The sequence below is a fragment of the Salmo salar genome, chromosome ssa27 (assembly GCF_905237065.1).
Source record: "Salmo salar chromosome ssa27, Ssal_v3.1, whole genome shotgun sequence".
Taxonomy (NCBI): Eukaryota; Metazoa; Chordata; class Actinopteri; order Salmoniformes; family Salmonidae; genus Salmo; species Salmo salar.
This window is the reverse complement of record NC_059468.1, coordinates 22177501-22194307: the sequence shown is the minus strand read 5'-3', so window position 1 is coordinate 22194307 and position 16807 is coordinate 22177501. Positions and strand designations below refer to the sequence as shown.

The 16807-nt window shown below is 44.8% G+C and overlaps 1 protein-coding gene and 1 long non-coding RNA gene across 2 annotated transcripts in view; one reads left to right on the top strand and one right to left on the bottom strand.

The window, feature by feature from the left end:
- Positions 1-10724: 10724 nt before the first annotated feature.
- LOC123730929 (uncharacterized) overlaps positions 10725-16807 on the bottom strand; it is a 14231-nt gene continuing 8148 nt past the window's right edge. Inside the window, exon 2 of the long non-coding RNA XR_006762369.1 lies at positions 10725-12209. This is a non-coding gene — a long non-coding RNA (uncharacterized lncRNA). The remainder of the gene's footprint in view (positions 12210-16807) is intronic.
- The window catches only part of pcat1 (1-acylglycerophosphocholine O-acyltransferase 1), a 13206-nt gene continuing 8148 nt past the window's right edge, over positions 11750-16807 (top strand). Inside the window, 2 exon segments of the mRNA NM_001165266.1 lie at positions 11750-12072; positions 12075-12207. Coding sequence (NP_001158738.1) covers positions 12020-12072; positions 12075-12207 — 186 coding nt within the window. The 5' untranslated portion in view covers positions 11750-12019.

Genomic DNA, 16807 nt, shown 5'->3' with positions numbered 1-16807 from the left:
GTGGTGTACTCCTCAATGTCATCGGAAGAATCCCGGAACATATTCCAGTCTGTGCATGCAAAACAGTCCTGTAGCTTAGCATCTGCTTCATCTGACCACTTTTTTTTATTGATCTAGTCACTGGTGCTTCCTGCTTTAATTTTCGCTTGTAAGCAGGAATCAGGAGGATATAATTATGGTCAGATTTGCCAAATGGAGGGAGAGCTTTTGTACGCATCTCTGTGTGTGGAGTAAAGGTGGTCTAGAATTGTTTTCCCTCAGGTTGCACATTTAACATGCTGATAGAAATTAGGTAAAACTGATTTAAGTTTCCCTGCATTAAGGTCCTCGGCCACTAGGAGCGCTGCCTCTGGATGAGCGTTATCCTGTTTGTTTATGGCGGAATACAGCTCATTGAGTGCGGTTTTTAGTGCCAGCATCGGTCTGTGGTGGTATGTAGACAGCTACGGAAATACAGATAAACTGTAGACCACACAATCTACCTAGAGAGTTTATCATGAGATACTCTACCTCAGGCAAAACCTAGAGACTTCCTTAGATATGGTGCACCATCTGTTGTTTACATAAATGCGTAGGCCCCCGCCCCGTGTCTTACCAGAGGCTGCTGTTCTGTCCTGCCGATGTATGTTCTTAATGTCGTCGTTCTGCCACAACTCGGTGAAACATAAGATATTACAGTTTTTAATGTCCTGTTGGTCGGATAAACATGCTTTCAGTTCGTCCCATTTATTTTCCAGCGATTGAACGTTAACTAGCAGGACGGAACGCAAGGGCAGATTAGCCACTTGTCGCCTGATCCTCACAAGGCACCCTGATCTCTTTCTGCATAATCTCAGTTTCCTTCTCCAGCGAATGCCAGGGATCAGGGCCTGGTCGGGTGTCTGTAGTATGTCCCTCCCGTCCGACTCATTGAAGTAGAACTCTTCGTCCAGTTTGAGATGCGCAATCGCAGTTCTGATGTCAAGAAGCTCTTTTTGGTCATAAGAGACTGTAGCAGCAACATAATGTACAAAACAAGTTAGGAACAACGCAAAAAAACTATCAAAATAGCATGGTTGGTTAAGAGCCGATAAGACGGCAGCCTTCCCCTCCGGCGCAATCACAAAACCCCCAAAAAATCACATTCTTTATTATAGACAATTTTTGTATGTTTTCATAAGTGTTTGAGATTAGGTCCCTGAATGGTCAAAAACCTCTTCAAATATGTGATTCACCACCTGGATTCGGTCTTATGTAGCAACATTTTAATTTGTTTTTTTACATTGGATAAAAGTAGAGACTCAGAGCTTCAAATGGTGTATCATACACTGCATTGAGAAAACAATGGGAAAGTAATTATGCTTTGAATGTTGATCAACTTGTGAACTCACTTTTGAGGTAAACTGTCTTTCAATGTTTTGGTACTACTATTGGAGAGCCCTTCTTTGTCTACACCCATTCAGCGTTGTTCACACCCTCTTAAGCCTTAGCCCCACCCATCTCTTTAACGGTTGATCCGTGCGTTCTGTACTAACTTGCCAGCTACTTTCAGACATCTAAAAGAGAGAGAACAGCTCACTGAACATTATTCGCCCTAGCAGAGCTGGTTAGTCTGCTTTGTTATCCAGAGCGTTGGTGACTCCAACTGTGCTGTCAGATTGTCCGTTAGAAAATTCAGAGCGTTTCATGTTCAGAGCGCACACTGGACGCTCTGGCCAATAAGTAGGGTTGTTCCGAAAGCTCTGACATCACAACAACAGTCAAGCACCCAAGCTAACATTGGCTAGCTACTTCCAGACACGTAATGAGAGAACACCCCACTCTGACCATTTTATTCCCTCTAGCAGAGCTGTTTAGGTAGTATTTATGTTATCCAGAGCGTTGGTGACAGTAACAGTGCTGCTGGCAACAAATAAATTACGCTTTGTTGCCGACGTTTACTGACACCGGACATATTCAATTGGAGTGTTGAGCGTTTAGAAATTAATCAGTTATTCTGCGCTCTGTCACACTAAGACGAGAGTCTTTTGTTAAGAAATATAGCTAGATCGCTAACTAGGTAAACAATGAATCCCAACACATGTAATGTTAGTTAGCGAGCCAGCCAGCTAATGTTAGCTAGCTAGCTAACAGTACAATAACTTGAAATGAAAATACTTGGAGTGGACTCTTTTGTTAAGACATGTAGCTAGCTAGCTAGCTAAACAATGGATCAAAATCACAACTCATGACGTTAATACCCTGCATGAACCTGCAGGTAGCTAACCAACCAAGTTCTATGGATATAACTAGTCAAGCAAATGTGTCTAAGATACGAAGAATAAGATTATACACACAACGTTAGCTAGCGACCCAGCCAGCTAACGTTAGCAAGCTAACAGTACATCTGAAATGAAACACTTTCTGTTAAAATTAGAAACATCTGAAAATGTAGCTAGCTAGTATCTTACCAGTATACATCATGGTTGGACGCGTCTCCTGTCTAATGCCATGAATGGTTGCCCTTACGAGTTTGATGATGTAATGCAGACTGGTGTTTTTCTCAATCTCCTTAGCTATCATACTCGAATTCCACTGATATCAAAACTCGGTCCTCCAGAAAGTGGAGAGCCAGCCAGCTAACGTTAGCTAGCTAACAGTACACTTTAACTTGACATTAGGTTTATGCAGTTTTACCAAGCGGTACATTTGAAAAAAAAATTAAAAGCTGCATTTGGCACGATTACCTAGACATACTGACCAGCTCCAATAGACAGACGCGTGCTATATGGCAGACCAATACAAGCTCATCTCTCGGCATGTCCAGCCCACTCATTATTTCAGCCACTCATGGCTAGTGGGAAGGTTGCTTACTTTTTCTGTGGCTAAACCAACTAGGCTCGTAATTTAACAACTTTATTCGTATTTACAGATGGCATACAAGTTTGATATTAAGGCACAGAAAGTTCACATGTTCGAGAAGACATCTGCCAAAAAACACATTTTTATTAAAAAAATGTTTTCATGTTAAAACAGCTCTCCTGTGAAGTCGTGACTTGCGACATACACCTAGTTTCCTGAATCGGGTCACATATGTTTATAGCACTTCACAAAATATCTTAGTTAGGCCCTCACTCACTCTCTCTCATGTCACAGGCAGAAAGCTGACAGGCTCCCAGAGGCAGGGCCATAAAAGGGCCCCAGCTCACTCAATTACCCCTCTCCAACAGCCAGAAGCAGAGATAAGGATCTGGCTCCACTGAACTGACCAATCAGCAGTGAGGTTTGGCAGGCAGTACACTCTGTGGCCCCTTGAACACATCACCCTATATCACCAACAAGTTCATCACTCCATCTAGTGGAGAGGTGTGTCATGACGCTACCCCTTTCAGTGAATTGGCTAGGAGAGATGTGAACAACCCCCCCCTCTCCTGTTAGGAGGGGGGGCAGTTTTTATGACTTTACAACCACCATAAATTCCTTGCAGAGACACTTGTCTCCTTGACCATGCCGTATGGGATAGAGAGGGTCACAGTAGAACAAAGGAACTCTCCCGCCAAATTCTACTACATCCCAGAATTTGAGAATTGAACAATATTCCTATTTTGGAGAATGTGTAAACGGTCGGTGGAGAAGCCAGCTACATCCCGGTCCGTTTTGTTTCATGTTTGTGACCTCATGAAAGACAATACAGCACATTCCCCTAACTGTTTATACAAGTTCCTCAGTTATGAGGCTTGCATCTAATTCTTGTATAAAATGAATGAGTAAAGATGAAACTATTTGCGAAATGATGTAATGTGATGTTAACCTTTTAAAATGAAAATTGACCTCCCATGTAAAGTTTAACTAAGTCAGTAGCCACGCCAAAGTGAATAGACATTGGTTGGAAATGATGAACCTAACTCTTTTCCACTCTAGAATAAAAGCCTCCGTGACAAAGTCAACTCAGTTCCAAATAACGGGAGGACTTGTCCTCCACGTTGAAAAGGGCTAATTTCAACTATACAGGCCAGGAAACGTGAGAGCTTGCTCCACACGTGAAATGGTGTGAACTCTGAACTATTGATCACCTAAAGAAGAAGTGTATACTAAACTAGCATATATCAGACTGCAGCTGAACATATGCACAAATCTAATATTAGAACACTGACCGACAAGGAAGCATCTCCACATTGAGATGAACCTCTCAGACCATGTGAACCTCTGACACGACGACCTGGAATAATCTACAAAGGACAGTGGCGACCTCGACTGGGAAAACGAGAGCCTCACATCACCAGCTCAACTATTGAAGCCAGCTTCACGTAAATACAATGCATTGCTTTTCCGAATGAGCGATCGTTAGTGGCATATGTATTTATGTAAGAATAGCTTCCAAGGTCCAATAGAGACCCATGTTCCTTAGTTTTCCTTCCAAAACCCCCTTCTCTTCTCTCTGAATTTATCGTGTTATAACCAAACTGTTTTTGTTTAGTCCACTAGGGACAGTATTTACTGTATAATGTTATTATATATTGTATATTCTGTAATTGTTTAATTGGTTAGTAAATAAATAATTGAGCCAATTGGTGTATGGATGATTCATAGTAGAGGCTGGGTTCATGCAGATAACCAAGAATTTTACAACGTTCAGATGAGACTGACGGAAGGTAATAATAATAATTAATTAATAGAAGACTAATTGATCAGATATTAAAATATCTGAAGAGTTATATTCGGAAAATTATGACTCTGTAAACCAAAACTTTCCATGGTGCCCCGACTTCCGAGTTAATTAAATTTACATGATTAATTTAATTGCGTAATAATAATTACAGAGAATTGATTGGATAATATAAGTCTTCACTTTTAATGATAAGTCAGAGACACGACAGGTGTCAATGCACAGGTCAGGCAAATCCATTCTCCCCAAACACAAACCTGGTAGAAATTCTGAAAACGGGCAAAGGGAATACAAGTAACATGCTTGGAGATTCACAGCGAAAAGAAAAAGGCTTGTCTCTAACCCAAATGGTTAAAACAATATGACTCATATTACCAGAGCTGCTTTTTTTTTTTTTTTTCTCCTGTCAGGATTCGCACGCATTTTATATAATTTCACAAACCATGTTGCTGTTTTGAAACTAATCCTGGGTTGATAATTATTGGTTTGATAACAAACAACATTCAGTCATCTTACCTAGCTATCTAACTGCCTGCTAACTTGACAGTAGGTCTAGGCAAATTTCATTGGCACAGGATGAAAGCAAAATGGTCTGCTACTCATAAGATGTGCTTCAAAGGTAGGATTCATATAGGCCATGCCCCATGCCCAGCCAATCAAAATGAGTTTTTCCCCGCAAAAGGGCTTTATTCAGGGGCAAAAATCTGACATCAACTTTGGAGGGGACAATTACATGACATTTTCTCAAGAGCAATTCCTGAGGGGGACACCAAAAGTAGTGCTGTAACACATAGCCTACGTTGTAATATGTTAAATGTATATTGAGGAACCATAATTACTACTACTGGATAATTGATAGGTACAGTAGTTAACAGAAGGGTTGTCCCAACTTGTTCAAATGTTTAAATCATCATAATACTACTACTAATAATAGTTATAGCAGTGTTCCTTATCAGTCCAGTATGTCTGCAGGTATTTGTATTTACAACCAGCAATACCAAGAAAGGCCAGTAGGTGGCAATGGTACTGTACACTGTATGGGTGCAGTTTTCGTAAATACAATGAACATGGTGTGATCTCGTCTAAAATAATCTCCATTGAGTAACATCACAAAGTTGTTCTCCGTATTGAATTGACCTTTTAATTCTACTTTTTCTGATACATTTATAAAGTCATTAAATATGTGCCACTGGCCTGAGTCTACTCCAATAGCTTTACAAGAACAAAAAGCTAAAAATAAGTACAGTTCTAAAAGCAAAATAACTACTTCAATGAATAACCCAAATAAATCAACCGAAATATCCTTCAGTCTGTGTCTCAACTCTTCAAACAGCAGCTATGGACAAGTATGTCACACAAAGTATGCAATTTTAAATAAAATAACATGAAATAAATAATTAGTAAGTGTACTGTCATGTACTAAAGCCTCCTGAGGACCTCTGCTGCCTCTCCACTGCTGCTACAGGGGTATTTGTTGTGAAAGAGAATCTATGTTCAGCTCTGGGTACTGATCTAGAGACTCATCCAACTCCCCCGTGAGAAGCGCTCTTTCCAACTTTTGCAGGACGTTTAGACTGTCCTGGTCAAAACGGTCGCCAAACTGAACCTCCACACCATCCAACACAAATTCTGCCCTATAGTGATCCACTGCTTTGCCAGCAAATCGTCTTGAGTGTGTCTCAATGGATTCAATGGATTCAATAGAGTCAATCAATGTTGTTGCTTTCTCATACAGTGCAAGGTAGCTTTCGTCATTTCTCTTGCCCCTAAGAGATGACCGCACACACTCGACTGCAGCCTGCATACCAGAGACAGTCTGAGTTTTCTTCTGCAGTGAAATGTTTAGACATTCAAGCTCTCCAAGAACAGCAGAGGCAAGTGTGAGGCCCAACACAGTCTTGCCTTTGCTGAAGTGCTCGAATAAGCCACTGGCAGTTGAAGCTGTCTTGGATGCAGTTTTTGCCATCTCCTCTAGGCTGCTTAGTACCCGCTCATACTGCCCTAGCACAGCTCTAATAGCAGTATTCCGCACAGTCCACCTCGTTGGACATAGGGGTTTCAGGGTGGTCAGATTTGTATCTTTGGACGTGGCAATTGATTCAAACATGCTCTTAAACTTTCCTGACTGGCCATAGAGGACACCTAACTGATGGACCCAAGAAAGGGAATCCCAGATCAGTGGGGAGGCTGTGCAGCCAGCCTGTGTAATCAGATTACACAGTGTGCTCCACAATGCACATAGAGGGCTAATGGCTGCTGCCTCCTCACAATTGCCTGTGCACCTGTGTATTTTCCTGCCATGTTTAGAGTCACCATCGTAGCTCTGCCCACGGAAGCCAGACATGGGCAAATTGAGCCTCAACAACACATCAGTTGCCACTTTCGCAATGCCCTCGCCTGTTGTCTCCGACACCCTGTATAGCCCAATAAACTCCTCGTGAGGGACAAGGTCATGGTCAACGTAACGCAGGCAGACACTCTCCTGTTCAGCACCAGAGACATCTTGAGTACCATCAACAATTACTGAAAATTGTACAATTGGAAGAGACCTAATCTCAGCTGCAATGCCTTGAATGACTGTATTGGCCATGATGTTCAGAATTTCATTCTGTACTCCTAACTACCGGTACCCAAAACTACACAATTAATCAAAACAGCAATACCATTGCCTTAAACAAATCTTAGTTCAGTCACCAGTTTAAGTTGAGAGTGGGGGTATCTATGGCATTTTCCAATTATGTCCCTATTTTACAAGTTTAAAAAAAATAGAACCTTTCATAATGTTGCCAAACAAAGACTCAAACTTACCTGAGACTCCCTGTCTCTGCCAGTCTGTCCCTGCATATCTGTCCCCAACTCTGCTGTCTGTGTGCCATCTGTTGCCTGCTCTGCCTAATGACATCAATGTGAAACATTTCTATTAGCATTTCACTTCTTTCTTATGAACATTTTATCAACTAGTCTTTGAGATATTAGGCTACTAGGGTTCTTACTTTGCGTTTTGGTGAACTGAAAAATACTCTGATGTCCGTCTTTTTTCTTTTTTCTGCCATTTTTCTACCTGGCTGGCTACACACACAGTGTGTAGGTTATTTGTGAAACGGATTAAAATGACAAGAGTTGACAGCTGTATGAGTTCACCATTTACACAACATATGCTGCAACCTTTTGTAATTTTAATCGTTTGTTTCATATTGGCTGGCTTCCAACAATAGCTGAATTTGCAAAGCTAGCGAGCACCAATTCCGTTTCAGTGGTGTTTGCTATAATCTTTGCTACCCGGGTTAAATAAAGTTGAAATAAAATAAATAAATAAAAGTTCCCTTGCGACAATTTAGCTTTTGCAACGAGACCATTAAATATATTTAAGACCATTGTCTTAAATATATTTAATGGTCTTGTTGCAAAAGCTAAATTAGAAGAGAGTGTAGTTCTGTTCAGTTTGGATTTCAGTTTATCGCTAACCTTATCACAGGGACTTTGAAGCACTAACTTACATCATCTGCATGCTGATCTCGGAATAAATTGACGATAGCAAAGATTCCATCTTTGACGAGGCCACATAAATGGAATAGGTACTAGCTAGCTTAATAGTTAATATTTGCGCGCTAGCTCTGCATATTCAGCTAGTGTGTGTGCGCGATTGACTGGATTAACCTCACGTCAGTTACGTGCATTGAGTGCCTTTCAGACAGTAGATACAACCTCTACGTTACCTAGCAAGCTAAGGAACTGGCAGTGGATCAAACCATTGTGAGGCAAAGGGTGGGGGTGTCGCAATCTTTTGAAACTTAAAAACGCGCTATTAAGTGTCTATAATCAGCACAATTGCTTTCATTGCGTATTATTAATATTATTTAAATTACATAGTTATGTTTCAGTGATATATTGGGGGGGACAAATCATATTTTTCCCAGGATGGGGGGGTCGTGTCCCCCCGTCCCCCCCGGGATTTCCGCCCCTGGCTTTATTACAGACGGAAATAATCCTCAGCCCCGCCCCCCCCAGACCAAACCATGGAAAAACAACCCCAGGCCATTTTTCCTCCACTAAACTTCACAGTTGGCACTATGCATTGGGGCAGGTAGCTCTCCTGCTATCTCCAAACCCAGATTATGATGCGTGATTCATCACTCCCAGAGAACGCGTTTCCACTGCTCCAGAGTCCAATGGCGGCGAGCTTTACACCACTCCAGCCGACACTTGGCTTTATACATGGTGATCTTAGGCTTGTGTGTGGCTAATCGGCCATGGAAATCCAATTCTTTAAGCTCCCGACGAACAGTTATTGTGCTGACGTTGTTTCCAGAGGTAGTTTGGAACTCGGTAGTGAGTGTTGTAAGCGATGACAGATGATTTTTCCACATTACGCACTTCAGCACTTGGCGGTCCTGTTTTTGTGAGCTTGTGTGGCCTACTACTTCGCGGCTACGCCGTTGTTGCTTCTAGACATTTCCACTTCACAGCAACAGCACTTACAGTTGACCGGGGCAGATCTAGCAGGGAAGAAATTTTACAAACTGACTTGTTGGAAAGATGGCATCCTATGACGGTGCCATGTTGAATGTCACTGAGCTCTTCAGTAAGTCCATTCTACTGCCAATGTTAGTCTATGGCGATTGTATGGCTGTGTGCTTGATTTTTATTCACCTGTCAGCAACGGTGTGGCAGAAATAGCTGAATCCACTACTTTGTAGGGCAGTCCACATACTTTTGTGTGTGTAGATATATAATCTCAGCAAAAAAGAAACGTCCTCTCACTGTCAATTGCGTCTATTTTCAGCAAACTTAACGTGTAAATATTTGTATGAACATAAGATTCAACAACTGAGATATAAACTGAACAAGTTCCACAGACATGTGACTAACAGAAGTGGAATAATGTGTCCCCACAAAGGTGGGGTCAAAATCAAAAGTAACAGTCAGTATCTGGTGTGGCCACCAGCTGCATTAAGTACTGCAGTGCATCTCCTCCTCATGGACTGCAGTTCTTGCTGTGAGATGTTATCCCACTCCTCCACCAAGGGAAGGGTACCACATAAGGGAGCAGGCTGTCTTCCCTGTAACGCACAGTGTTGAGATTGCCTGCAATGATAATAAGCTCAGTCCAATGATGCTGTGACACACCGCCCCCAGACCATGACGGACCCTCCACCTCCAAATCGATCCCGCTGCAGAGTACAGGCCTCGGTTTAACGCTCATTCCTTCGACGATAAACACGAATCCGACCATCACCCCTGGTGAGACAAAACCGCGACTCATAAGTGAAGAGCACTTTTTGCCAGTCCTGTCTGGTCCAGCGACGGTGGGTTTGTGCCCATAGGCGACGTTGTTGCCGGTGATGTCTGGTGAGGACCTGCCTTACAACAGGCCTACAAGCCCTCAGTCCAGCCTCTCTCAGCCTATTGCGGACAGTCTGAGCACCGATAGAGGGATTTTGCGTTCCTGGTGTAACTCAGGCAGTTGTTGTTGCCATCCTGTACCTGTCCCGCAGGTGTGATGTTTGGATGTACCAATACTGTGCAGGTGTTACTCGTAGTCTGTCACTGCGAGGACAATCAGCTGGCCGTCCTGTCTCCCTGTAGCTCTGTCTTAGGCGTCTCATAGTACGGACATTTCAATTTATTGCCCTGGCCACATCTGCAGTCCTCATGCCTCCTTGCAGCATGCCTAAGGCACGTTCACGCAGATGAGCAGGGACCCTGGGCGTCTTTCTTTTGGTGTTTTTCAGTCAGTAGAAAGGCCTCTTTAGTGTCCTAAGTTTTCATAACTGTGACCTTAATTGCTTACCGTCTGTAAGCTGTTAGTGTCTTAACGACCGTTCCACAGGTGGAGGATAGAAGTGTGTGCCGTGCGTTTTAAGGAAACAAAAGGCTTGCATCCAGTCTCTCTCTTGCATGCCTCCTATCTCTCTCACACACCTCCACTGAGTCTCCTCCTGAATATTTCACACCACAAAGCTTTCCTTTTTAACTCCTTGAATCCTCTCTCACAACCAACACAGAGACCAGCTCACAAGAGTGCCAGTTATACAACACAACCCCTCGCTCCTTGCCCTAACCCTTTGGAATTAGCAGAAATGAAGGGTCCAGATAGGTAGAGGTTGAAATGATCTTTATTTTGAAACTCATCAGAAAATCGAGGACAGTTTTGAATTTTCTCCTGATCTTCACCAGCCAATTCTATATTAACCCCCAAAATGATTTTGCTAGTGTATCTTAGCTAACAGTTATTGCATCTACATCTATAGGGCTTGCTATACTTCGAGGATCACAAGATGGCTAGCTAGTGGCTTTGGAGGTTTCTCGGACGATCTGATGAGAATCTGAGGTAGATATGCAACTTGTAACACACTTTTTAAGACGAGTGTTACAATGTAAAAAAAAAAAAATGTGTAGAGGGAACCATACTCAGCTGCCAAATGAATATAAGGGAAACACTGATTCTACAGGAGGGACAGATAGTCATAATTCTGGTAATGGAGTTATAACCTCAGTAGAATGGCTGCTAATGTTTGTTAGTGTGCTGTTTGGATGAGTCCATTTACAGAAGGGGGGGGTGGTGGTGGTGGTTAGGATGGGTCGTTAGGTGTTTTGGGGGAGGGGGGGGGGGGGGTCATAAACCAGCTATTAGTGTTTATTTATCTGGCCATGCTGTCTGCACCTGGGGCTCACACAGACTGATGGAGAGAGAAGAGAAGAGAAGGAATACGAGTCCCCTGGGAAAGGAAAGAAGACCACATTGTAATGTAGGCAGGCAGAGAGAGGGGGGTGGAGGGAGAGGGGGAAAGATATATTTATAGAGAAAGCAATAGAGAAAGAAACATGTGCAGTATTGAGAACAACAACACCCTACTGTAACAGACAGAAGATGGATAAGAGGTCCCCAGATGATGGGTAGAGGCATAGAGGAGGGGGGATCTGAAATGACAGTGTGGGCCTTGACATTGTGACCCTGTTATTTGGAGTGATGGCATGACATACAACCATATTCCTTCTAAGGGCTTGACAGGTCAATAGTTATCAGCTTTGACCTCAGATTATCCTTTGACCTTAATGATGTAAGCATAAAATAATTTGGTACTAAACTAACTGTTATTTTTATTTAAATCTGAAATCACATTGGATAGTTTAATTTTTTATTTTTTTTATAGTATTTCTTTGAGCTGTTGTGATCATGCTTACATAAGGAGCATAGAGTTAACACGGAGAAAGCTAGGAGGGATGACTAGCTGTAAGTCTGTCATTGCTGGATGGTTAGAGGCACGCCTGAGTCTTCTTCAACAGAGCAGTTCTTGATGGGTCATTCTAACTTCACAGAAAGAGATGCTTTCCCTGATGAATTGTGATCATTTGTACCTCTGTCACCCTCTCCCTCTGTGTTTTTATGAATGAATGAATGCATCACCATTTGATTTTGTCTCTCTCTCCGCTCTTGCCCCCCCCCCCCTTCTCAGATCGGTGTGATGACTGTGACGGTGGTACCAGTACGGTTGTTCTCTGCAGTGTTCCTCATGTTGCTGGCCTGGCCCTTTGCTTTCGCTGCCTCTCTGGGACGATCTGAACTGGTCGTGGAGACCGAGACCTGGTGGAGGAGGTGTGTGTGAGAGAGAGAGAGAGAGAGAGAGAGAGAGAGAATTATATATCAAATCCAAATCAAATTTTATTGGTCACATGCACATGGTTAGCAGATGTTAATGCAAGTGTAGCGAAATGCTTGTGCTTCTAGTTCCGACCATGCATTAATATCTAACAAGTAATCTTGTAATCACAACAACTAACTTATACACACAAGTGTAAAGGAATGAATAAGAATATGTTCATAAATATATGGATGAGCGATGGCCGAATGGCATAGGCAAGATGCAGTAGATGGTATAGAGTACAGTATATATATAATGAATGACATCACCACCTCTTGTGGAAGGTTTGTATATTGTCGTCATTGTGTCGGGGCAAACACACACACACGCGACAGGCCGTAATTGCATTCTTAAAGAGATTCTCCGGTAATTGTGTGTACTTTTTAGCCAGTAGTTCTGAAAGTAACGCTCACTAGCCAAAGGTGGTCCTTGAAAATTGAGTACTACGTCACATGTACAGATATGTGAACCACGTCATTGCTCTCTCTGCTGTGTGTTCACCTCTGCTGTGCTGTCACTCAAATGGTGAGGGGATTGAAGGTCATTGACGCATCCAGCCCAAAGTGGGAGGTTTACAAAAATACGTAGGAGTTGCCAAAGTTCCAGAGCATGTCTTTAATTTACTTATCTGTGTAAATAGAAAATAAACACACACCCCCACTCTCTCCCTCTCCCTCTCTTTCTCTCCCTCCCCCCCTCTCCCTCCCCCCCTCTCTCTCTCTCTCTCTCTGTCTCTGTTTCTCTCTGTCTCTCCCCCCCCCCCCCTACAGGATCTGTGACATAGCCCTGAGGGTGATCATGCGAGCTTTGTGGTTCTGTGGAGGGTTCCATTGGGTGACGGTGAAAGGGGAACCGGCCCCGCCCTCGCAGGCGCCCATCCTCACCCTGGCCCCTCACTCGTCCTACTTCGACGCCATCCCCATCACCATGACCATGGCCTCTATCGTCATGAAGACCGAGAGCAAGAACATCCCCGTCTGGGGCAGTGAGTAGTCCTCTTCATCATCTTCATTAAATACCATTGTCTACCTCACCTCTATCTCTTCTCTCTCTCTCTCTCTCTCTCTCTCTCTCTCTCTCTCTCTCTCTCTCTCTCTCTCTGCCTCTTCCTCATTTGTCAGGCTTTTTTGGTCTGTCTCACTGTCTAGGGAAGTGTGTTCTGTAGCCTTCATTTTCTCTCTCTCTCTGGTAGTATAGTCTTCCTCATTTTCTGTCTTCATCAGGGCCGGTGAGAACCACAGTCTTCTGATAGATGCTGACTGATGTGAGGTTATCAGACTGGACATGCAGGGGGAGGGGAGGGGGAGAGAGGTAGAGGTGGTGAGACCAGGTGTTAATGATTAGCATATTCTGGTTATCTCATAACATTCTTATTATTAGTCATAATGCTGTGCTAATCACTAATCTCTGTATCATCACTCTATTTCCTTCCCTCTCTTATCCGTCTCTCACTCCTCCCCTTCCCCCACCTCCCCTTCTCCCACCTCCACTTCTCTCCCTACTCTTTCTCTCCTCCCCCTTCTGTCTCCCCCCTCTCCCCCTTCTGTCTCCCCCCTCTCCCCCTTCTGTCTCCCCCCTCTCCCCCTTCTGTCTCTCCCCTCTTCCCCCTTCTGTCTCTCCCCCCTCCCCCCTTCTGTCTCTCCCCTCTTCCCCCCTCTGTCTCTCCCCTCTCCCCCTCTGTCTCTCCCCTCTTCCCCCTTCTGTCTCTCCCCTCTCCCCCCTTCTGTCTCTCCCCTCTCCCCCTTCTGTCTCTCCCCTCTCCCCCCTTCTGTCTCTCCCCTCTCCCCCTTCTGTCTCTCCCCTCTCCCCCTTCTGTCTCCCCCCTCTCCCCTTCTGTCTCCCCCTCTCCCCCTTCTGTCTCTCCCCCTCCCCCCTTCTGTCTCTCCCCTCTCCCCCCTCTGTCTCTCCCCTCTTCCCCCTTCTGTCTCTCCCCTCTCCCCCTTCTGTCTCTCCCCTCTCCCCCTTCTGTCTCTCCCCTCTCCCCCTTCTGTCTCTCCCTGCCCCACCAGCTCTGATAAAGTTCATAAGGCCAGTGTTCGTGTCGCGGTCAGACCAGGATTCTCGTAGGAAGACAGTCGAGGAGATCAAACGCAGAGCCCACGCTGGAGGGGAATGGCCTCAGGTAACACACCCACTGCCTGCTTGTGTTAACGTAAAGACCAATCCTCCTCAATCTTCTATGTCAAATTAAATGTACTGTACTGTGTGTGTATGCAGATAATGATATTTCCAGAGGGGACGTGTACCAACAGATCCTGCCTCATCACATTCAAGCCTGGTATGTGTTCTTCTTTATGCTGACCAAGCTCTCATACCCTCGCGCTCTCTGTCTCTCTCTTGCTCTCTCTCATACCCTCGCTCTCTCTGTCTCTCGCTGTCTCTCTCTCTCTCATACCCTCGCTCTCTCTCTCTCTCTTGCTCTCTCTCATACCCTCGCTCTCTCTGTCTATCTCTCTCTCTCTCTCTCACATACCCTCGCTCTGTCTCTCTCTCTCTCTCATACCCTCGCTCTCTCTGTCTCTCTCTCTCTCTCATACCCTCGCTCTCTCTGTCTCTCTCTCTCTCTCTCATACCCTCGCTCTCTCTCTCTCTCTCTCTCTCTCTCTCATACCCTCGCTCTCTGTCTCTCTCTCTCTCATACCCTCGCTCTCTGTCTCTCTCTCTCTCATACCCTCGCTCTCTGTCTCTCTCGCTCTCTCTCTCTCATACCCTCGCTCTCTGTCTCTCTCTCGCTCTCTGTCTCTCTCTCGCTCTCTGTCTCTCTCTCGCTCTCTCTGTCTCTCGCTCTCTCTGTCTCTCTCGCTCTCTCTGTCTCTCTCGCTCTCTGTCTCTCTCGCTCTCTGTCTCTCTCGCTCTCTGCCTCTCTCTCGCTCTCTGCCTCTCTCTCTCTCTCTCGCTCTCTGTCTCTCTCTCGCTCTCTCTCATACCCTCTCTGTCGCTCTCTCTGTCTCTCTCTCTCTCTCTCTCATACCCTCGCTCTCTCTGTCTCTCTCTCTCTCATACCCTCGCTCTCTCTGTCTCTCTCTTGCTCTCTCTCATACCCTCGCTCTCTCTGTCTCTCTCTCTCTCATACCCTCGCTCTCTCTGTCTCTCTCTCGCTCTCTCTCATACCCTCGCTCTCTGTCTCTCTTGCTCTCTCTGTCTCTCTCTCGCTCTCTCTGTCTCTCTCTCGCTCTCTCTGTCTCTCTCTCGCTCTCTCTGTCTCTCTCTCGCTCTCTGTCTCGCTCTCTCTCATACCCTCGCTCTCTGTCTCTCGCTCTCTCTCTCTCGCTCTCTCTGTCTCTCTCTCGCTCTCTGTCTCTCTCTCGCTCTCTGCCTCGCTCTCTCTCTCTCGCTCTCTGTCTCTCTCTCGCTCTCTCTCTCGCTGTCGCTGTGTCTCTCTCTCTGTCTCTCTCTCTTGCTGTCTGTCTATCAGTCAAATCAAATGTTATTGGTCACATGCACATGGTTAGCAGATGTTAATGCGAGTGTAGCGAAATGCTTGTGCTTCTAGTTCCGACCATGCAGTAATATCTAACAAGTAATCTAACGATTTCACAACAACTACCTTATACACACAAGTGTAAAGGAATGAATAAGAATATGTACATGAAAATATATGGATGAGCGATGGCTGAACGGCATAGGCAAGATGCAGTAGATGGTATAGAGTACAGTATATACATATGAGATGAGTAATGTAGGGTATGTAAACATTATATAAAGTGGCATTGTTTATAGTGACTAGTGATAGATTTATCACATCCAATTTTTAATTATTAAAGTGGCTAGAGATTTGAGTCAGTATGTTGGCAGCAGCCACTCAATGTTAGTGGTGGCTGTTTAACAGTCTGATGGCCTTGAGATAGAAGCTGTTTTTCAGTCTCTCGGTCCCAGCTTTGATGCACCTGTACTGACCTCGCCTTCTGGATGATAGTGGGTGAACAGGCAGTGGCTCGGGTGGTTGCTGTCCTTGATGATCTTTTTGGCCTTCCTGTGACATCGGGTGTTGTAGGTGTCCTGAAGGGCAGGTAGTTTGCCCCCGGTGATGTGTTGTGCAGACCTCACTACCATCTGGAGAGCCTTACGGTTGTGGGCGGAGCAGTTGCCGTACCAGGCGGTAATACAGCCCGACAGGATGCTCTCGATTGTGCATCTGTAAAAGTTAGTGAGTGTTTTAGGTGACAAGCCAAATTTCTTCAGCCTCCTGAGGTTGAAGAGGCGCTGCTGCGCCTTCTTCACCACGCTGTCTGTGGGTGGACCATTTCAATTTGTCTGTGATGTGTACGCCGAGGAACTTAACTTTCCACCTTCTCCACTACTGTCCCGTCGATGTGGATAGGGGGTTGCTCCCTCTGCTGTTTCCTGAAGTCCACGATCATCTCCTTTGTTTTGTTGACGTTGAGTGTGAGGTTATTTTCCTGGCACCACACTCCCAGGGCCCTCACCTCCCTGTAGGCTGTGTTATCATTGTTGGTAAACAGGCCTAATACTGTAGTGTCGTCTGCAAACTTGATGATTGAGTTGGAGGCGTGCATGGCCACGCAGTCATGGGTGAACA